The sequence below is a fragment of the Salmo salar genome, chromosome ssa15, assembly GCF_905237065.1.
Source record: "Salmo salar chromosome ssa15, Ssal_v3.1, whole genome shotgun sequence".
Taxonomy (NCBI): domain Eukaryota; kingdom Metazoa; phylum Chordata; class Actinopteri; order Salmoniformes; family Salmonidae; genus Salmo; species Salmo salar.
In genome coordinates, this window is record NC_059456.1 from 80,931,475 (window position 1) to 80,955,449 (window position 23,975).

The 23,975-nt window shown below is 40.6% G+C and overlaps 2 protein-coding genes across 3 annotated transcripts in view; one reads left to right on the plus strand and one right to left on the minus strand.

Moving 5' to 3' along the window:
* Window positions 1–6,745: 6,745 nt before the first annotated feature.
* Window positions 6,746–9,111, minus strand: LOC106572003 (ubiA prenyltransferase domain-containing protein 1). Its single transcript, XM_014145693.2, has 3 exons — window positions 8,905–9,111; window positions 7,757–8,373; window positions 6,746–7,625 (listed from the first exon to the last, which is right to left on the minus strand). Exons 2-3 carry the CDS (start codon window positions 8,352–8,354, stop codon window positions 7,138–7,140), a joined length of 1,086 nt encoding a protein of 361 aa, XP_014001168.1. The 5' UTR covers window positions 8,355–8,373; window positions 8,905–9,111; the 3' UTR covers window positions 6,746–7,137.
* A 1,077-nt stretch (window positions 9,112–10,188) lies between these two features.
* LOC106572002 (matrix metalloproteinase-23) overlaps window positions 10,189–23,975 on the plus strand; it is a 28,090-nt gene continuing 14,303 nt past the window's right edge. Inside the window, exons 1-2 of one of the 2 annotated variants that reach the window (XM_014145691.2) lie at window positions 10,189–10,592; window positions 20,686–20,825. In XM_014145691.2, coding sequence (XP_014001166.1) covers window positions 10,389–10,592; window positions 20,686–20,825 — 344 coding nt within the window. In that variant the 5' untranslated portion in view covers window positions 10,189–10,388. The remainder of the gene's footprint in view (window positions 10,593–20,685; window positions 20,826–23,975) is intronic. The other variant, XM_014145692.2, reaches the window with a different exon arrangement.

Genomic DNA, 23,975 nt, shown 5'->3' on the forward strand with positions numbered 1-23,975 from the left:
GCTGTCACTGACAGTGAATCAAGCCATCATTAGGCTGAAAAATCTAAACAAACCCATCAGAGATAGCAAAAACATTAGGTGTAGCCAAATTAACTATTTGGTACATTCTTAAAAAAGAAAAACCGCACTGCTGTGCTCAGGAACACCAAAAGGCCCGGAAGACCACGGAAATCAACTGTGGTGGATGACAGAATAATTATTTCCCTGGTGAAGAAAAACCCCTTCACAACAGTTGGCCAGATCAAGAACACCCTCCAGGATGTAGGCGAATCTGTGTCAAAGTCAACAATCAAGAGAAGACTTCACCAGAGTAAATACAGTGGGTTTACCACAAGATGTAAACCATTGGTAAGCCTCAAAAACAGGAAGACCAGATTAGATTTAGTCAAAAAACATCTAAAAAAGCCTGTACAGTTCTGGAACAACATCCTATGGACAGATGAGACATTCTGGTACAAGATCAACTTGTACCAGAATGATGGGAAGAGAAGAGTATTGAGAAGGGAAGAAACTGCTCATGATCCGAAGCATACCACCTCATCTGTGAAGCATGGGGGAGGTAGTGTTGTGGCGTGGGCATGTATGTCTGCCAATGGAACTGGTTCCCTTGTATTTGTTGATGATGTGACTGCTGACAAAAGCAGCAGGATGAATTCTGAAGTGTTTAGGGCTATTTTATCTGCTCAGATTCTGCCAAATGCTACAAAACTAATTGGACGGCACTTCGGCACAGTGCAGATGGACAATGACCCGAAGCATACTGCAAAAACAACCCAATACTTTTTTAAGGGAAATAAGTGGAATGTTCTGCAATGGCCAAGTCAGTCACCTGACCTGAATCCAATTGAGCAAGCATTTCACTTGCTGAAGGCAAAATTGAAGGCAAAATGCCACAAGAACAAGCAGGAACTGAAGACAGCTGCAGTAAAGGCCTGGCAGAGCATCACCAGGGGAGAAAACCAGCATCTGGTGATGTCTATGGGTTCCAGACTTCAGGCAGTCATTGACTGCAAAGGATTTGCCACCAAGAATTAAAACTCAGAATTTAATTTACGATTGTTAGTTTGTTCATTTACTTTTGAGACGCTAAAATTGGTATAAAAATGATTTTAATTCCAACACAGTTCATACAATAATTTTGACAAAACCCTTAAATTAAAGATGAAAGTCTACACTTAAAGCACATCTTGATTGTTTCCTTTCAAATCCATTGTGGTGGTGTACAGAGCCAAAATGATGCAAATTGTATCACTGTTCAAATATCTATGGACCTGACTGTACGTCGCATGTCTGAGCTGTTGAATTGAGACTCCACTTTGTCTCTGTACTGACGTTTTGCCTGTTTGATTGCCTTACGGGAGAATAACTACATTGTTTGTATTCAACCATATTCCCAGTCACCTTGCCATGATTAAATGCGGAGGTTCGTGCTTTCAGTTTAGGACAAATGCTGCCATCTATCCACAGTTTCTGGTTTGGGTAGGTTTTAATAGTCACAGTGGGAACAACATCCCTTACACACTTCCTGAAGAACTCAGTCACCGTGTCTGTGTATACATCAATCTTATTATCCGAGGCTACCCAGAACATATCCCAGTCCACGTGATCAAAACAATCTTGAAGCATGGATTCTGATTGGTCAGACGAGCGTTGAATAGACCTTAGCACGGGTACTTCCTGTTTGAATTTTTGCCTATCGAAAGGGAGGAGAAAAATGGAGACGTGATCTGATTTGCCAAAGGGAGGGTGGGGGAGGGCCTTGTAGACATCCCAGAAGAGAGAATAGCAGTGGTCGAGTGTTTTCCCAGCGCGAGTACTACAATCAATGTGTTGATAGAACTTCGGTAGCGTTTTCCTCAAATTTGCTTTGTTAAAATCCCCAGCTACTATAAATGCAGCCTCAGGATATGTGGTTTCCAGTTTGCATAAAGTCCAGTGTAGTTTCTTGAGAGCCGTCATCGTATAGGTTTGAGGGGCAATATACATGGCATGACTATAACCAAAAATAATTATCTTGGGAAGTAATACGGTCGGCATTTGATTGTGAGGTATTCTAGGTCAGGTGAACAAAAGGACTTGAGTTTTTGTACGTTATCACAATCACACCATGAGTGGTTAATTGTGAAACATACACCACTGCCCTTCTTCTTCCAAGAGAGTTCTTTATTCCTGTCTGCGCGATGTACTGAGAACCCAGCTGGCTGTATGGACGGGGACAGTATATCCGGAAAGAGCCATGATTCCGTGAAACAGAATATGTTACAGTCCCTGATGTCTCTCTGGAAGGAGATCCTCACCCTGAGCCCGTCTACTTTATTGTCCAGAGACTGAACATTAGCGAGTAATATACTCAGAAGCGGTGGATGGTGTGCCCAACTCCTGAGTGAGACTAGAAGTCCACTCCGAAAACTTCTCTGCCGACGGCATCTTGGAGCAGCCTCTGGGATAAGTTAAATTGCCCTGGGTGGTGCGAACAAAGGATCCAATTCGGGAAAGTCCTATTCCTGGTTGTAGTGCTGGTGAGTTACCGCCACTCTGATATCCAAAAGTTATTACACCAAAAACAAAATACTGCAAAGTTGCTTAGGAGCTAGAAGCTGAGCTTCCATGTCTGTCGGCGCCATCTTGGCAATTTGAATGCACAGAGATACCGTGAGGAGATCCTGACGCCCATTGTCGTGCCATTCATCCGCCGCCATCACCTCGTTTCAGCCTGGTGGGAGGAGCCATAGGAGGACGGGCTCATTTTAATAGAACCCCACAGTGGAGGTGTCATAATAACCATAAAACATAGCGATCAAACAGGAAAATGGTTCCTATCGTTTTTTCCAGCATTCATTTTTCCCATAGGGAATTTTAGAGACACTTAAAATAAGGGTTGTGACGTTTTGATAACCGTGTAAATCTCTCTCGTGCAAGGTGACTTTTATCAATATAATAAAGTACACTTTATGGAACAGCGGGGAATGCCTCAACTGGTAGCTTCATTAAATGTTACCCGCAAAATACAAGTCTCAACGTCAACAGCAAAGAGGTGATTCTGGGATGCTGGCCTTATAGGCAGAGTTCCTCTGTCCAGTGTCTGTGTTATTTTGCCCATCTTAATCTTTTCTTTTTTGGCCAGTCTGAGATATGGCTTTTTCTTTGCAACTCTGCCTAGAAGGCCAGCCTCCCGGAGTCGCCTCTTTGCTGTTGACGTTGAGACTGGTGTTTTAAGGGTACTATTTAATAAAGTTTCCAGTTGAGGACTTGTGAGGCGTCTGTTTCTCAAACTAGACACTCTAATGTACTTGTCCTCTTGCTCAGTTGTGCACCGGGGCCTCCCACTCCTCTTTCTATTCTGGTTAGAGCCAGTTTGCGCTGTTCTGTGAAGGGAGTATTACACAGCATTGTACAAGATCTTCAGTTTCTTGGCAATTTTTCGCATGGAATAGCCTTCATTTCTCGGAAAAAGAATAGACTGACGAGTTTTAGAAGAAGGTTATTTTTTTCTAGCCTGTAATCAAACCCACAAATGCTGATGCTCCAGATACTCAACTAGTCTAAAGAAGGACAGTTTTATTGCTTCTTTAAATCAGTACAACAGTTTTCAGCTGTGCTAACAATTTCAAAAGGGTTTTCTAATGATCAATTAGCCTTTTAAAATGATAAACTTGGATTAGCTAACAAAACATGCCATTGGAACACAGGAGCGATGGTTGCTAATAATGGGCCTCTGTACACCTATGTAGATATTCCATAAAAAATCTGCCGTTTCCAGCTACAATAGTCATTTACAACATTAACAATGTCTACATTGTATTTCTGATCAATTTGATGTTGTTTTAATGGACAAAAAAATTTGCTTTTCTTTCAAAAACATTTCTAAGTGACCCCAAACTTTTGAACGGTAGTGTAAACAAACACAAATACACAATTCCTGAGAGCTGAAAATGTCCCAGGTCTTCCATGGCCTGCATACTCACCAGACACGTGTACGACGGCGTGTTCCAGTTCCTGCCAATATTCAGCACCTTCGCACAGCCATTGAAGAGGAGTGGGACAACATTCCACAGGACACAATCAACAGCCTGATCAACTCTATGCAAAGGATATGTCGCGCTGCATGAGGCAAAAGGTGGTCACACCAGATACCGACTGATTTTCTGATCCACACCCCTACCTTTTTTTTTTAAAGGTATCTGTGACCAACAGTCATGTGGAATCCATAGATTAGGGCCTAATGAATGTATTTCAATTGACTGATTTCCCATAGGGCGGCGCAGAATTGGCCCAGCATCATCCGGGTTTGGCCAGGTTAGGCCGTCATTGTAAATAAGAATTTGTTCTTAACTGACTTGCCTTGTTAAATAAAGGTAAAAATTACCAAATAAATACATTGCTCAGTAAAATCTTTGAATGTGTTGCATGTTGCATTTATATTTTTGGTCAGTGTATAAAGTTCCACTTCACATTTAATTCTAAATGTCTACTGCTTGCAACTATAAAAATAATGCTTCTTGGCAGGAAATGGATTGTCCTGATTTTCAAAAATGCCTGAATTGCTTTGCCTTACTTTTCTGGTTGGCTGGCAAGTTTCATCATCCAATTATCTGTATAAAACAATATGCATATTTTCCCATCAGAGATGTGTTTCAATCAACCTGACTTTTTACTGATAAAAGGCTGTGCGTGATGAAGTAGCGCACATAAAAATCAGTGGTGAAAGTACTTAAGTAGTTTTTGGGGGTATCTGTACTTTACAATCTATATTTTTTACTACTTTTACTTCACTACATTCCTAAAGATAATATTGTACTTTTTACTCCATAGATTTTTTTCTATTCAAACGTTCTAAATGGAAAGATAGCTACTGACTGAGATAGGTGGGTATCTACCACAAACTGCTCTAGCCTACTCAGAAATTAAGAGTCGGGCACCTCACCTGTTTCGATCAATCAGAGAAGACAGAGGAAGAGGTAGAGGCCTAACTCGGGGAAAATCTATCTCCCTCCAACAGGTGGCGTTTTATCGCCCACCGAGCAAGGAGTTTTTAAATGGAGGTCAGTCATTGAGTGTCAAATTTGGTCAACAAAAAAATGTATGGCGTATTTACTAGGTGAGGTTTATTTGATTGAATATACGTTCCGTAATGCTTAGGTTGTTATGAGTGTACGGATATAAGTAGGACACGTGACATCCCCGCAACTTTGAGAAAAAACACTATATCCGAGATGGCTATGCATATTCCTGGCATGAGGCTAGTAGCATAGCATCTCTCCATTGAATAAAGGCGGTTGACGTCGACAACCCTCAATGAATATTCAAAAAAGTATTACATAATTGCATGTATCCACCAATTCAAAGAAAGGATAGGAGGGAGCTAAAACATCCTGCCATGCCGCTTTGTGGACAATGACTAGCATTGTTAGGACATATAATGCGAATATCTAGCAGTTGTGAGTTCGAATCTCATGAGGGACAACTTTAGCATTAAGCTAATTAGCAACTTTTCAACAACTTAGCATGTTAGCTAACCCATCCCCTAACCTTAGCCCTTTTAGCTAACCCTTCTCCTAACATTAACACCTAGCTAACGTTAGCCAGCTAGCTAGAATTCGTAAACATATAGTACATTCTGCAAATTCTTAACATAATACAAAATGGGTGCTGGACATCCACAAATTAATACATACCATATCATATTAAATGGAGTGTCTCGGATTTACATACAGAATAATACGAAATGCTCTGAGACCAGGTTGAGATGGCAGCATTATACATTGTTGGATTACTTCATGGCGCACAAAAAATATATAATTTAATAATGGAGCATTTCCTAAATTCCAACGTTCCACCTGCAACTAGCCATTGGAGTTTTTGAGATAGCGAAGTAAAAAATTAAGGAAGTATTGCCAAGTAAAGATTTGTTGAAAATTAATTGATGGATTGAACTACCCCAAGCTGCAAGAGTAGCCTACATTATTACATATCAACCATTGCAGATCTGTAGTTAGGGTAAAGTCTCCCCAGAGTCAAAGGACCACCTTTCAGGGGATCAATACTGTGGGCTTACAAACCTGATGATTAGTACCAGGATCTGATTGGGAAACTGATGTCTAATTCACACCTGAAGCAAAGACTGTACAGTATTAAGAAACTCTGTGTCTGAAGTTTGGCATTCAACCGAAAGCTGTTCTCTGTGGTGGAAAAATTGGGCATACACAGTGGCCCCATTTACATTGCATATTTCAAAAACTTAGAAAAATGTAAGGACATAGTCCAAATTATTTAAATAACTAATTTTGACAGAACCTGAAGTAAATTAAAAAAAATAGCAATCGATTTTTTTTTAAACTTTTGACCCAATTTCAAACAATGTAATGTGAGGAATAGGAAAAACAAATACAATAGATGTCATTTCTTAATGAACCCATAACTACTCAAAACATATTGCCTAAAGGTAAAATCCTAAAAGGTCACCAACAAGTCCAATTAAAATTAAGCTGAGATCTGGACCATTTAGGGGCATTTCCATGTACTCACATAAGTTTGTATTGGTTTCTGGACTGGATCGATGAACCGTTTAACTCTTATGTCTGGAAATTAAAATGGACAATTCCAATCCGTGACTCCAAAACCTGAATTACAAGGCTACTGTCTCATTTCTGAAAACATAAAATTGCTGTTCATCATTTTAACCTCAACCTGAAGAATATATAAAAGCTATGGTCCTAAAATAAGACATTCAATTTAAATGTAGAGATTAAAAGGTGTAGATTTGGTTTATTGACATTTTGAACAATTGCATCACCGGTAGCAAGAGGACCCGATGCAACTGTTTCTTCCACATCTGTCCTCATGAGGCATAGGGACTTGAAACGTCTTCTCTACTGTGATCTTATACCAAATGATTCTGAACCCATCTCAGACTTCAACCGATACACAGAACTCTTGTGCAAAATACTGGAACAATTACACATCTGGTTATATCTGTCAGTATTACAGAATAATAACCAAACTGTCTGTTTCTCGATGTATAAACTAAACAATACATTAAAGCCTTCGAACTCAAGCCAATCATTATAAATACAAAGATGTACATCAACTAGACTTTTTTTTTTAAAGCTATAAAATAAAATGTAATCTACAATTGGATCACAATAGCGGTAAGCTGCCTTGAGGTGCCAGAATGATCCCAAAGACATAGAAAAGTCCCATCAGGAGGTTGAGCTTGGCTGTCTTTTGGGGGATCTTGGAATAGCACTGGCTGCGGAACTGCCTCTCCAGGGGGAAGGCCATGGGCAGCGTGAGCAGGGGCAGGGCCATGCTGATGGTGTAGTGGGTGGCCAGAATGCAGAAGAGCACGTAAGGGAAAAACAGCAGGAGGTTGAAGAGGATGTAGGACAGCGTGGGCCCAATGAGGATGGCCAGAGTGACGATGCCTGCCTGTTTGTCAGAGTCCATGTCTCTGGTGTTGTTGCTGTGTAGAATGGCCTCCGTGTTGAGGGCCAGGGGGACGGCGTAGACCAAGGGCAGGACTGACAGGTAGCCGACCTGCACGGCGTGGGCAAACATGACTGCCAGGGGGCCAAATGTTATCAGGATCACCACATCCCCCAGGGCCACATACTTAAGACCAATGCCTGGAAACAGGACAAGGAAGATATCATAAGTATCTGGATATTAGTGTGTGTGTGTGTGGTTAGTATTGGTAAAAAGATAGTGAGTGAAATAATGTCAGTAAATCTTTAAAACAGGTTAATGGTTAGCTCACCTCCCGTGTACAGGAAAGAACTTGAGAGCCCTCCAAAATAAATAAGGGCCAGATGTTCCATCCTCAATGTGGAGAGAAAGTAGAGCAGGGTGGCACACAAGCAGCCCAGAGAGTAGAGCAGCGCTCCAAACATGACCACGTCCTGCGGTGCCAGGATCTCATCCACAAGAGTCCTATCATCACTCTTCTTGTGGTCGATCCCTTTGGAGAAGTCATAGTAGGTGTTAACCAGGTTCCCTGCCCCATGCACCACCAGCACAGCTACGGCACACACCATGAGGATGACCAAGTCCACAGAGCCCTCCAGCTTGTAGGCCAGGGCACTGCCTAGCGCCACCGGTATGAGGGAGGCACTGAAACTCCACGGCCGCAGGGCCAGCACATAGGCAGCACACTTGTACCTCATGTCGGACGCAACTCTGGCCATCCCTGACCGTCGCTGGTCAGCGGTGTGGTTCCGCACAACGTCATTCAAACCGGAATGCCTTGTCTCATTATGTCCATTTGATCCAGCCAAAACAAATGTCTCCGCGTGGCTTGGTTTCTGCCCCACAGCCATACCTCTGCCAAGGTCTGCAGTAGTGCCAGCAACAATCATAAAGAAATGGATAGTAAACCTGAAACAGAGTTACAGAGGTCACACATATAACTTAATTTACGTACAGTGAACATCTCATGTAATGAGCAAGTGCAACAGAATCCAGGCTCTGAAATTTATTTAAAACCAGTAAGAATCAGCTATTATTTTGTCCATCATTGAAGGGTTCCAAGAGCATGCAACAGGAAAAACAAATTGTTGTTGAGCAGGATTAAAGCTCGCTACTACATGCTAGGACGAGGCAACAAGTCTGTTTAATTTCCAGTACTTCCATCCTGACTAACAGTAGCTAGAAATATGCTAGCTGGACCAGCTGTATTTCAATGCACCATCTTGTAAATTGTACAAAAACGCCTGTTGGATTGCCACATTGCTTGCTTCCTACAACCTCGTAAAATGTGCCTTCAGAGCATTGCATTAGGGGGCTGGATAGTCAACTAGCTAGCTACAGAGATTAAAGGATTAAAGCTAAAAGCTACCTAGCCAGTGTGCTAATTAGCTAGCTAGCCAATAGACAGGGAGAAATGAAATGTTGGACACCGGATATTACCTGTTTTATGTATCCTTTCTCTCATAAACTATTTCACACCATGTAACAACATCTTTCTGTGACCGCTACATAACTACAGGGCTGACCCTGCTCCGCTGGCAAGCCTGCTACGTGTCAATTTTGAGGATATTTCACTGGCTGAACACAGTTAACCCTGACGGACGCCATTTTGTCCAACCAAAGTGCAGTATAAATAGCCACCGTTGGAAACGCATTCCATCGTCATCTGAGTTCCGCGTCTTGTGACGCTAACATGTCAATTAACCCCTTTCTCAAGATGAATTTAAAATATATATATATATATATATCAAAATATTTTTTATTAAAAATATCGCTTATTATCACACTCGCACCAACTCATATATTACAAATACTAAGGCAGGAATTACATTCTTGGTTCTTTGGTGGTGGGTCAAAAAACAGCTCCGGGTAAAATTTGCCATAGGGTAGAGACAGATCTAGGGTCAGCTCGATCTCTCCCTATCTCACCCGGATTTGTTAAAGAGCGAACTCAGACCAGCATGGGTAAATACTATACCCACTAAAACTACACGTCTCCAAAAACATTTGTATGTACATGTTTGTTTCAATACTTTTCGAACGTTGCCGATTACGAATGCACACCAGACTCAAATTGCGTGTTTTGGCCATTCACACACGCACTTATTTGATGTAAACTAGGCTACAACCTTTGCGGTTTACACAGTTCTGCAGAATGTATGCCTATCATCATAGCTCACCATCTATTTGACGCAGGTAACTACAACTAGCCTACTACAATGAAAATAACATTTGAATTTTTTTTAACTTACATTAGGCAACAGCCTGTTTTCCTATATAATTATAAAATAGATGGGCCAAATAAATTTGAATTAATAGGTATTATATAAATCAAAGTCAACCTAATGTTGTTATATGGGGCGGAAGGTAGCCTAGTGGTTAGAGTGTTGGGCTTGATTGAATCCCCAAGCAAACAAAGTACAAATCTGTCGTTCTGCCCCTGAACAAGGCAGTTAACACACAGTTCCCCGGTAGACCATCATTGTAAATAAGAATGTCTTTAACTGACCTGCCTAGTTAAATAAATAAATAATATGCGCATACCTCAGCTAAAATGACAGACCTGCACAGACTGAGAATTGTTCCCCCTAATATTTTATGAACTTTATTAATAAGCAGTCAAAAATAATTGATTCGTCAAAATAGTTTTGAGATTGTCGAATACGTGCAGCTGGTTTCCTTTCCATTTAAACTTGTCAAGCTCTGACTTTCATTTAAAGTAATGTGAAACCATTGGCAGACTGTGCGGAATAGCGCTGCGCCGGAGGGTTGTATAGCTGCAGACTTTTTGATGTAGCTTTGAGCTGGCGGTGGGTGACAAAGGATTCCACAACCCATTCTGCTGGACTGTGCTTGCCACGGTTATCCTCAATTGAAAATATTGTGTTCAAATAAAAGGATGCAATGGATGGCCATTGATATCCATGGGGATAGATGGTGGTGAAATTGACTGGTCTGTCTTTGTTGGGGGAATTTTTCTGGAAGGTGATATCGCAACGATGGTGTGTCAGACGTTCAGAAGTTTACAAAGAGGCGATGTCAGTGCTCCTTTGCTTGCTGTGACGGTGCTTGGGGTTCTGTTTGCAGGGATGCAAGAAACCACAGCATTTCCCACCTGGAGAATAGAGGTATGGTGTGACAATTCCACTTTCTAACGGCATACCTCCCATCGCACCGGTTCATTCAGTTTGTATACTGGACAGGTTAAGAAAACCACATTGCTGGAATAAGTTATGATCAAGACTTTGGATGTTGAAAACCATTTAGGACCAAAACAATCCTTTCATTTGAAAAAAAATCTGTGTCTACCAAGATATATGCTTTGTTACAGCTGTTGGACAACAGCAACTTTTAGGTTAAAAAATGTCATTGTAATATGAAGCACATTTTTCGTTAGACGGTAAAGGATTGTAGCCCACTATGACTTAATCAGATAGAAATCTAAATGCCTTTTCATAATCATTAATTATGCACGAGATAATGTAGCCTTTTCCTATTCAATAATTGGAGGAATTCCAATTTTGATAGTGCAATAAAATTGTAGGCCTTCAAAATAGGCTACCTATCCAGGGGATAGTGGAAAATATGAATATTAAGGACAAAAATCAATTATGGAGTTGAATATGGATTGGATGGTTTCATCCAACTGGGCACACACTTGTTGAATCAACGTTGTTTCCACGTCATTTCAAATAAAATAAAATGTTATTCCTCACATGCTTGGTAAACAACAAGTGTAAATGCTTACTTCTGGTCCTTCCCAACAATGCAGAGAGAAAGAAAATAGAGAAATAATAGAAAAGTTAAACACATAATAATAAAAGTAATAATAGCTACACAATGAGTAAAGATAACTTGGATATATACAAAGGGTACCAGTCCTGAGTCAATGTGTCCGTGTACGAGGTAATTGAGGTAGATATGTACATATAACTAGAAATAAAGTGACAGATGGTGAACAGCAGCTTATGTGATGAGTCAAAAAAGTTAGTGCAAAAATGGGCAAAGCAGATAGTCCAGGTAGTATTTGGTTAACTATTTAACGAACTATTTAGCAGTCTTATGGCTTAGGCGTAGAAGCTGTTCACGGTCCTGTTGGTTCGAGACTTGGTGCATTGATACGGTTTGCCGTGCGATATCAGAGGGAACAGTCTGCGACTTGGGTGGCTGGAGTCTTTTAAAAGGTTTAGGGCCTTCCTCTGACATTTTATTTAACCTTTATTTAACTAGACAAGTCAGTTAAGAACAAATTCTTATTTACAATGACGGCCTACCAAGAGGCAAAAGGCTTTCTGCGGGGATGGGTGCTGGGATAAAACATTTAAATGTAGGACAAAACACACATCACGACAAGAGAGACCTAAGACAAATAAAATAAAAATAAACGTTTTATTTGATTACAACAGGTGTAGACCTGACGTTGAAATGCTTACTTACAACCCCTTAACCAACAATGCTTTAAGAAGAAAAACGTGTTAAGTAAAAAATAGATAAGTAAAAAAAATGAATCAATAAAAGTAACAAATAATTAAACAGCAGCAGTCAAACAATAATAGCAAGGCTATATACAGGGGGCACCAGTACAGAGTCAATGTGTAGGGGCACCGGTTAGTTGAGGTAATTGAGGTAATTTGTACATATAGGTAGAGTTAAAGTGACCATGCATAAATAATAGCAACAGCACAAAAGAGTGGTCTGGGTAGCCATTTGATTAGCTGTTCAGAAGGTAGAAGCTGTTAAGAAGCCTTTTGGACCTATACTTGGCGCTCCAGTACCGCTTGCCGTGCAGTAGCATAGAGAACAGTCTATGACTAGGGTGGCTGGAGTCTGACAATTTTTAGGGTCTTCCTCTGACACCGTCTGGTATAGAGGTCCTGGATGGTGGGAGGCTTGGCCCCAGATATGTACTGTGCCGTACGCACTACCCTCTGTAATGCCTTGCAGTCGGAGGCCGTGCAGTTGCTATACCAGGCAGTGATGCAGCCAGTCAGGATGCTCTCGATGGTGCAGCTGTAGAACCTTTTGAGGATCTGAGGACCATTGCCAAATCTTTTATTCAAGTGGGAAAGGGCAGTGTGGAGTGTAATATAAATTGTGTTATCTGTGGATCTGTTGGGGCGGTATGCAAATTGGAGTAGGTCCAGGGTGTCTGGGATGATGGTGTTGATGTGAGCCCAGCCTTTCGAAGCATTTCATGGCTACAGATGTGAGTGCTACGGGGCAATAGTAATTTATACAGGTTACCTTAGCGTTCTTGGTAACAGGGACTATGGTGGTCTGCTTGAAACATGTAGGTATTACAGACTAAATCAGGGAGAGGTTGAAAATGTTAGTGAAAACACTTGCCAGCTGTTCAATGCATGCTCTGAGTACGCATCCTGGTAATCTGTCTGGCCCTGCGGCCTTGTGAATTTGAACCTGTTTAAAGGTCTTACCGACACTGGCTACAGAGAGCGTGATCACACAGTCGTCCGGAACAGCTGGCGCTCTCATGCATGATTCAGCGTTGTTTGTCTCGAAGCGAGCATAAAAGGCATTTTGCTCGTCTGGTAGGCTCACGTCACTCGTGGCTGGGTTTCCCTTAGTAATCCGTGATAGTTTGCAAGCCCTGCCACATCCGACGAGCATCAGAGCCAATGTAGTAGGTTTCGATCATTGTCCTGTATTGATGCGTTGCCTGTTTGATGGTTCGTCGGAGGGCATAGCATAGCTCTAGCAGGTCAGTGTGGATGTTGCCTGTAAATCCATGGTTTCTGGCTGGGATATTCACACATGGTCACTGTGGGGACGATGTCGTCGATGCACTCATTAATGAATCCGGAGACTGATGTGGTATACTCCTCAATGCGGATGAGTCCCAGAACATATTCGGATGAGTCCCAGAACAGATTCCAGTCTGTGCTAGCGAAACAGTCCTGTAGCTTAGCATCTGCTTCATCAGACCACTTCCGTATTGAGCACGTCACTGGTATTTCTTGTTTGAGTTTTTGCTTGTAAGCAGGAATCAGGAGGATAGAGTTATGGTCAAATTTGCCAAATGGTGTCACGTGTGCTCCCTCTACGGCCTCTTCTACGGCCTCTAGCTCACCTGGCTGCTTGTTATGGCGCACACCTGTCACCATTGTTACGTTCACCTGCGTGTCATCAGACTCACCTGGACTCCATCACCTCCTTGATTTTCTGTCCTATATATGTCACTCCCTTTAGTTCCTTCCCCATTGTTCCCGTTTCAGTTTCATGTCTGTGTGCTGTTAGTGTTTCTTGTTTTGTATTATGTTCCATTTATTTTATTAAAACACTCACTCCCTGAACTTGCTTCCCGCCTCTCAGCGCACACCGTTACAAATGGAGGGCAAGGGAGAGCTTTGAATGCTTCTCTGTGCGTGGAGTAAAGATGATCTAGAGTTTTTCCGCCTGTAGTTACACACGTGACATGCTGGTGGAAATGAGTTAAGACGGATTTCAGTTTTCCTGCATAAAAATCCCTTGCCACTAAGAGTGCCGTCTCTGGATGAGCATTTTCTTGGTTGCTTATGGCCCTAAACAGCTCTTTGAGTGCGGTCTTAGTGACAACATTGGTTTGTGGTGGTAAATAAACAACTATGGAAAATATATATGATCATTATCTTAGTAAATAGTATGATCTACAGCTTATTATGTGGTATTCAACTCAGGCGAGCAGAACCTTGAGACTCCCTTAATATTAAACATTGCTGTTCTGTCCTACCAATGCATAGAAAAACTAGAATATTATCCGTCCTTTTTCAGACAAGTTTTCGAGATACATAGGATATTACAATGAGCCAACATGGAATAGACGTTGAATTGATGTCTGTGCCCAGTTGGATGTAATTTCCTTTAAAATAGACATATCATCACTATCAGGATAAGGTAATACCCAGATGCAGACCGCGTCGAAGTAACAATGTTTATTACAGCAACAGGGGCAAAGGTACAGGATGGCAGGCAGGCTCAGGGTCAGGGTCAGGTTAGGCAGAGGTCAGTAATACAGAGACGGAGCAAAGGTACAGGATGGCAGGCAGGGTCAGGGGCAGGCAGAGTGGTCAGGCGGGCGGGCTCAGGGTCAGGACAGGTAATGGTCAAAACCAGGAGGACGAGAAAAGAGAGACTGGGGAAAAGCAGGAGCGGATTCAAAAAATGCTGGTTGACTTGACAAACAAGACGAACTGGCAACAGACAAACAGAGAACACCGGTATAAATACACAGGGGATAATGGGGAAGATGGGCGACACCTGGATGGGAGTGCAGACAATCACAAAGACAGGTGAAACAGATCAGGGTGTGACAATCACAAGAGCCAGACTTGCTTGTATGAGCGACAACAATTCTTATTCTATTGTAGCTATAATAAACATTGTTTGATCTGGCTGGCTGAAGTCTTTTTCCTCCCTTATACCAAGTTAGCTATTCTAAAAGTGTCTACTATTATTCATAAATTCTGTTTCCATTTTTAGTTGTTTTCCCCAGGAATAAATGGAGTTTCAGTTTGACAAGGGTACAGCTTGCCTTAGAACAACATGTACTGTAGCTTCAAGTAATCATGATTTAGGGCCAGGCTACATGGACATATCTCAAGTTACTCCAACTTAAGTGCAATGCCTGCTCCAGCTTGTAGGCTATGTCCTCTTCTTTTGTAGTGTATGTTTCCTTGACTCCGTTATCAGTGTGGCAGGAAGTCTTCAGTCTTCTGCTGGGCTCCTCTGCTGTTAGTCTGGGAGTATAGTCCTCAGCTCTTGGCAAAGCTCTTGTTTTCCTGAGGATTAAGGAACATTGGAAATCTTGAAGGAATGCTTAGTGTTTAGATAATTTCTCTCTGAAGAAATGTTTCCTTTTCATACAGATATTTTACCAGTATAGATTCTGATTTATCAAATAGCCAATTCTTTAGGTTCTATTTCCACTGTATTTGTATGTAAGGTTGAAAACATTGTATATAAACAATGCAAAGAGGTCAGGTCGTGTTGGTCCAATACCTTATCGTTGATGGTAAGGTGTTTGTGGAGTAGAGCTGTCGATAGGCTAAATGAGCTTATTCACTTGTCATAAAAGTCACCTGTCACAAAGTCACCTAAAGTGATTTGGATAATCAGTCATACAGTATATACTTTAACTGTATATTTTACGTTCTATTACTATTATGTAATAATAACATAGTCACAACATATTTCTAACCGCTCTGAAATAGAAAACACCAAGCTGGTCTCTTTCAAAGCTGTAAAACAAGAGTAGAATCCAGGTGTTATTATTGGGAGAGTCTTATTTGTCCCTCCCCAAAGGGACATCAGACATACTGTATCTGCAAAATGTATCATACTTAAAGTTTGGAAAGCAGTTTTACTACTGACCACTTTCTTTTTCCACAAGATGGAAGGCCCTCACATGAAAAAGTAATGCCTAACATTCACATGCAAGGCATTGGAGTAATAACCTGAAGTTATGTGCTGTAGTAACTGCAGAATTACAATAGAGATGAATATCCTCAGCTGATCAAGTCAAGCCGAACTCTTGCAGCATGGAACTGTTTCTTGTTTTGATTTTGAACATGAGATTGATACCTCTCAATACTGTATAAATGAATACCATAAATCACAACTGTCAGTTCATCTAACAGTCTTAGTAGATTACAGTATGAAGTTACAGACACACAGGTTCAGACTTGACCTGGTAACACTTTACTTGAAGGGGGTATAAATAAGACATTCAAAAGAGTTTTCAAAATAAAAGTACATTTTCATTACGGTACTAAAAGTCTCAAAGTAACACTGAAATAGATTTTTATTTATCCATTGTACAACAAAGTTTGTACGATGAAATTTGTACAATGGATCAGAACACATATTTTTGGCTTATTTTAGCATAGGACACACTGTAGGCCTAACATTACATTATTTTAGCATAGAACACACTGTAGGCCTAACATTACAGTATTTTAGCAGAGAACCCGCTGTAGGCCTAACATTACATTATTTTAGCAGAAAACACACTGTAGGCCTAACATTACATTATTTTAGCAGAGAACACACTGTAGGCCTAACATTACATTATTTTAGCAGAGAACACACTGTAGGCCTAACATTACATTATTTTAACAGAAAACTGTAGGCCTAACATTACATTATTTTAGCAGAAAACTGTAGGCCTAACATTACATTATTTTAGCAGAACACTGTAGGCCTAACATGATATTATTTTAGCAGAGAACATGCTGTACGCCTAACATTACATTTATTATTGGTGCTCCAGGCCAGAACTCGCTTTATGCCAGGTACTCGGTTTACTTCAGATTAGCTTTCTCCCGGATACTGTCACAGAAAAGTTCTTAATTCGATAACAGAATATTGATCTTTAAGGGCTGTCCTGCAGCATTGAAAAATCACAAGAGAGGATACAAAATACTCAATGCAAACAGTCACTAACCGCTTACCCTGTGCTGTTCCCAGCCTATTACATGAAGTGTGTCACAGGGTTGGGTACTGTGGCAGTAAAAATATAAATTTCCACTGTACAATAGATAAAGATATATTTCAAGGGACTTTTATTTTGAAAACTTCTCACAAATGATGTTGAATAAATGTATTATAAGGTTTGTTATTAATGATACTGCAACACTATTATATAAAGGTATAAAGTTGTTATATAACTGATTTCATAAAGGTGTTATGCATTAGAGGTCGACCGATTAATCGGAATGGCCGATTAATTAGGGCCGATTTCAAGTTTTCATAACAATCAGTAATCAGCATTTTTGGACACTGATCATGACCGATTACATTGCACTCCACGAGGAGACTGCGTGGCAGGCTGACTACCTGTTATGCGAGTGCAGCAAGGAGCCAAGGTAAGGTGCTAGCTAGCATTAAACGTATCTTATAAAAAACAATCAATCTTAACATAATCACTTGTTAACTACACATGGTTGATGATATTACTAGTTTATCTAGGTTGTCCTGCGTTGCATATAATCGATGCGGTGCCTGTTAATTTATCATTGAATCATAGCCTACTTTGCCAAACGGGTGATTTAACCAGCACATTCGCGAAAAATGCATGGTTGTTGCACCAATGTGTACCTAACCATAAACATCAACGCCTTTCTTAAAATCAATACACAAGTATATATTTTTAAACCTGCATATTTAGTTAATATTGCCTGCTAAAATGAATTTCTTTTAACGAGCGAAATTGTGTCACTTCCCTTGCGTTCTGTGCAACAGAGTCAGGGTATATGCAGCAGTTTGGGCCGCCTGGCTCGTTGCGAACTGTGAAGACTATTTCTTCCTAACAAAGACAGCCAACTTCGCCAAACGGGGGATGATTTAACAAAAGCGCATTTGCGAAAAAGCACAATCGTTGCACGAATGTACCTAACCATAAACATCAATGCCTTTCTTAAAATCAATACACAGAAGTATATATTTTTAAACCTGCGTATTTAGTTAAAAGAAATTCATGTTAGCAGGCAATATTAAACTAGGGAAATTGTGTCACTTCTCTTGCGTTCATTGCGCGCAGAGTTAGGGTATATGCAACAGTTTGGGCCGCCTGGCTTGTTGCGAACTAATTTGTCAGAATTTTACGTATTATGACATAACATTGAAGGTTGTGCAATGTAACAGGAATATTTAGAATTATGGATGCCACCCGTTAGATAAAATACGGAACGGTTCCGTATTTCACTGAAAGAATAAACGTTTTATTTTCGAAATGATAGTTTCCGGATTTGACCATATTAATGATCTAAGGCTCGTATTTCTGTGTGTTATTATGTTATAATTAAGTCTATGATTTGATATTTGATAGAGCAGTCTGACTGAGCGGTGGTAGGCGGCAGCAGGCTCGTAAGCATTCATTCAAACAGCACTTTCGTACGTTTGTCAGCAGCTCTTCGCAATGCTTCAAGCGCCTATAAGAACATCCAATCGTCAAAGGTATATGAAATACAAATGGTATAGAGAGAAATAGTCCTATAATTCCTACAATAACCTCAACCTAAAACTTTTTACCTGGGAATATTGAAGACTCATGTTAAAAGGAACCACCAGCTTTCATATGTTCTCATGTTCTGAGCAAGGAACTTAAACGTTAGCTTTTTTACATGGCACATATTGCATTTTTACTTCTCCAACTCTTTGTTTTTGCATTATTTAAACCAAATTGAACATGTTTCATTATACACACCATAGGACCACACATTTATTTGAGGCTAAATTGATTTTATTGATATATTATATTAAGTTAAAATAAAAGTGTTCATTCAGTATTGTTGTAATTGTCATTATTACAAAAGAATTATAAAAATAAATACAATTTGGCCGATTGATCGGTATCGGCTTATTTTTTGGTCCTCCAATAATCGGTATCGGCATTGAAAAATCATAATCGGTCGACCTCTATTATGCATGCTTTATATATACCCCCTTCAAGTAAAGTGTTATCACTTACTTTTACTTAGGGTGTCTTTTACTCCTTGAGGATCTCCACCGCGCCGCATGTTTTTATGTCCAGTTTCTCGAGTTCCCTCCATGAATACTTCTGTTCTTCCATCTCATGTTGTTACCGATATTCTCCTTAGTTCTTTGGTCAGGTTCAGACACTGGCTCCTAAGTCATGTCAATCACATCATAATAATCTGTCATAATACATTTTGCAGAGCTGATTTGATTGGTCGAAAGACCGATTAGTGAAAAAAATAACACAATTGGTCTGCCATCGACAGGAGATAAGAGCACTAACAGTGACAGAACACTAAGTACTAGCTATGGATAGTTCGTAACTATCATTCCCCATCCTGACATCTCTGCACTGGCTCCCTGTCTTATTCCGGATTTAATTCAAAACCCTCCTGCTGACTTTCCAGTGTATTCATGACAATGCCCTTCCTTATCTCAAAGAACTGAGCTCCCTCCAAAACTCCATGACCCCAGGACCAAGATCCACTCCTTGGGGGATCAGGCTTATCAGCCTCTGGAATGCCCTCCCCGCCTAAAAAACGTTTCTCTTTAGGAAGGCTTTCTATTGATAGCTGTGCTCCTTGTTGTCCTTGTCCCTTGTAGTTTCAGCTGTGTTCTTTGTGTCAATTTCCCTGTCTAGTTGTGTCAATATTTGTTCTTCTATTTGGTGAAACATTTGTATTTTATGCACTTTGAGATTATTCTGTAAAATGAAAATGAAATTATTATTATAAACACAAAGACAACACTCTAAGTTATAATTTTATTTTAAAACCCAGAACATATCCATTACTTTCCTTAAAGATTCTCCTTTGATTATTTGACAAATGACTTTCCCACAAAGTTCTGGAAACCCAAATGAGTTAGCTGGGAATCCAGATCATGATCATAAATATAAATGAAATCTGGATGGTGAAGTAACACACGCACGTGCACAGATAAGGCTCTACCTGTGCAGAGCACATGCTCCTTTAACCTTCCATGCTCTAATACTTGATATATTTACTTTGTAAACTGTTTTTTAATTGTTGTTCTGACCCCAGTGCCCGTAAGTCATCATTAAATTCAAGTAAATTATGTTTAATTTAATTAGCCATTAAGATGTGGCCATCTATTTGTCAAGTGTGTGCGTACTGGTAGCGAAGTCAGGTGCAGGAGAGCAGAGATTTGTGAACAGGCGCACACTTTATTGAGGCAAAAGTGCAAAACGCACAAAACAGTCACAAGAATTATGTTTAACAATAAACATCTTTGTGAAATACCACGTAAAAAACAAACCAGTCTGGCGCGTCAACAAATAACACGTAACAAACAATCTTTCACAAAGACATGATGGGGAACAGAGGAATAAATACATGTAGATTGATTGGGGAATGAAAACCAGGCGTGCAGGGAACAAGACAAAACAAATGGATACATGAAAAATGGAGCGGTGATGGCTAGAAAGCCGGTGACGACGACCGCTGAACGCCGCCAGAACAAGGAGAGGAGCCGACTTTGGCGGAAGTCGTGACACTATTGCTTTTATGTAACTAAATAAGTCGTAATAGCTCACTGATTCTGTGACCACAGTTGCAAATATTTTTTTGGGGGGGGTTTCCCTTTTTTTTGGGCTTGAGCACCATCCCCCAAAAAGTCTTTGCACGGCCCTGAAGTGACATCTGTGTCCAGTAGGTTGTAAATCCTTCCCTCGCTCCTAACTGGTGGAGCCAAATCTCAGGTGGTTAATCTACAATTTTTTTGTCCAAGGAAGAAGCTCACACCTCCGGTGTGTTGATGATTGGGATTCGTAAAGATGCTCACTCGCAGGTTCTCCACCTCTCCAGGAACAAGCGCTACACCTTCACCCCCGAGAAACTAAAATGGGACAAGTTCAAGCTCACATACAAGTATGGAGATTGCTTTTTTCCACTCCTTCCTTTCTAACCAAAGGATTACTGCCTAAAAAACAAAAGGAAATGCAGTTTTATTTGACTTCAGATATACAGTTGAAGTCAGAAGTTTACATACACCTTAGCCAAATACATTTAAACTCAGTTTTTCACAATTCCTGACATTTAATCGTAGTAAATATTCCCTGTCTTAGGTCAGTTAGGATCACCACTTTATTTTAAGAATGTGAAATGTCAGAATAATAGTAGAGGGAATGATTTATTTCAGCTTTTATTTCTTTCATCACATTCCCAGTGGGTCAGAAGTTTACATACACTCAATTAGTATTTGGTAGTATTGCCTTTAAATTGTTTAACTTGGGTCAAACGTTTCGGGTAGCGTTCCACAACCTTCCCACAATAAGTTGGGTCAATTTTGGCCCATTCCTCCTGACAGAGCTGGTGTAACTGAGTCAGGTTTGTAGGCCTACTTGCTCGCACACACTTTTTCCCAGTTCTGCCCACAAATGTTCTATAGGATTGAGGTCAGGGCTTTGTGATGGCCACTCCAATACCTTGACTTTGTTGTCCTTAAGCCATTTTGCCACAACTTTGGAAGTATGCTTGGAGTCATTGTCCATTTGGAAGACCCATTTGTGACCAAGCTTTAACTTCCTGACTGACGTCTTGAGATGTTGCTTCAATTTATCCACATAATTTTCCTCCCTCAAGATGCCATCTATTTTGTGAAGTGCACCAGTCCCTCCTGCAGTAAAGCACCCCCACAACATGATGCTGCCACTCCCGTGCTTCCAGGTTGGGATAGTGTTCTTCAGCTTGCAAGCCTCCCCCTGTTTCCTCCAAACATAACGATGGTCATTATGGCCAAACAGTTCTATTTTTGTTTTATCACACCAGAGGACATTTCTCCAAAAAGTACAATCTTTGTCCCCTTGTGCAGTTGCAAACCGTAGTCTGGCTTTTTTTATTGCGGTTTTGGAGCAGTGGCTTCTTCCTTGCTGAGCAGCCTTTCAGGTTATGTCGATATAGGACTCGTTTTACTGTGGATATAGATACCTTTGTACCTGTTTCCTCCAGCATCTTCACAAGGTCCTTTGCTGTTGTTCTGGGATTGATTTGCACTGTTCCCACCAAAGTACGTTCATCTCTAGGAGACAGAACACGTCTCTTTCCTGAGCGGTATGATGGCTGCATGGTCCTATGGGGTGTATACTTGCGTACTATTGTTTGTACAGATGAGCGTGGTACCTTCAGGCATTTGGAAATTACTCCCAAGGATGAACCAGACTTATGGAGGTCTAACATTTTTTTCTGAGGTCTTGGCTGATTTCTTTTGATTTTCCCATGATGTCAAGCAAAGAAGCACTGAGTTTGAAGATAGGCCTTGAAATACATCCACAAGTACACCTCCAATTGACTCAAATGATGTCAATTAGCTTATCAGAAGCTTCTAAAGCCATGACATAAAACAGCTTGGAAAATTCCAGAAAATTAAGGCACAGTCAACTTAGTGTATGTAAACTTCTGACCCACTGAAATTGTGATACAGTGAGTTATAAGTGAAATAATCTGTCTGTAAACAATTGTTGGAAAAATTACTTGTGTCATGCACAAAGTAGATGTCCTAACCGACTTGCCAAAACTATAGTTTGTTAACAAGACATTTGTGGAGTGGTTGAAAAACTAGTTTTAATGACTCCAACCTACGTGTATGTAAACTTCTGACTTCAACTGTATTTATGCGGGACAGTTGTCTTAGAGCTTTAATCAGAATTGGTGAATTTCAGGTGTTTTGATAGCGCCCATTGATTTACAGTGGCAAGAAAAAGTATGTGAACCCTTTGGAATTACCTGGATTTCTGCATAAATTTGACATAGATGAAGATCAGATCAAAATGTAAGTCCCAACAACAGACAAACACAGTGTGCTTAAACTAATAACACAAATTATTGTATTTTTCTTGTCTATATTGAATACATCATTTAAACATTCACAGTGTAGGTTGGAAAAAGTATGTGAACCCCTAGTCTAATGACTTCTCCAAAAGCTAATTGGAGTCAAGAGTCAACTAACCTGGAGTCGAATCAATGAGACGAGATTGGAGATTTTGGTTAGAGCTGCCCTGCCCCATAAATTATTTTGAGTTTGCTATTCACAAAAAGCATTGCCTGATGTGAACCATGCCTCGAACAAATGAGATCTCAGAAGACCTAAGATTAAGAATTGTTGCCTTGCATGAAGCTGGAAAGAGTTACAAAAGTATCTCTAAATGTCATTCCACGGAAGACAAATTGTCTGTAAATGGAGAAATTTCAGCACTATTGCTACTCTCCCTAGGAGTGGCCATCCTGCAAAGATGACTGCAAGAGCACAGCGCCGAATGCTCAATGAGGTTAAGATGAATCCTAGAGTATCAGCTAAAGACTTACTGAAATCTCTGGAAGATGCTAACATCTCTGTTGACGAGTCTACAATGTGTAAAACACTAAAGAAGAATGGTGTTCATGGGAGGACGCCATGGAAGAAGCCACTGCTGTCCAAAAAAAAACATTGCTGCACGTCTGAAGTTCGCAAAAGATCACCTGGGTGTTCCACAGCGCTACTGGCAAAATATTCTGTGGACAGATGAAACTAAAGTTGTGTTGTTTGGAAGGAACACACAACATTATGTGTGGATAAAAATAGGCACAGCACACCAACATCAAAACCTAACTGAACTGTAGACTATGGTGGAGGGAGCATCATGGTTTGAGGCTGCTTTGCTGCCTCAGGGCTTGGACCGTTTGCTATCATCGACGAAAAAATTAATTCCCAAGTTTATTAAAGACATTTTGCATGAGAATGTAAGGCTATCGGTCCGCCAATTGAAGCTCAACAGAAGTTAGGTGATGCAACAACCCAAAGACAAAAGTAAATCAACAACAGAATGGAGGAAAATAAGCCAACAGAGGAAAATAAGCATTCTGGAGTGGCCAAGTCAGTCCTGACCTCAACCCGATTGAGATGCTGTGGCATGACCTCAAGAGAGCAGTTCACACCAGACATCCCAAGAGTATTGTGGACCTGAAATAGTTTTGTAAAGAGGAATGGTCCACAACGGTCCACCGTTGTGCAGGTCTGATCCGCATCTACAGAAAACATTTGGT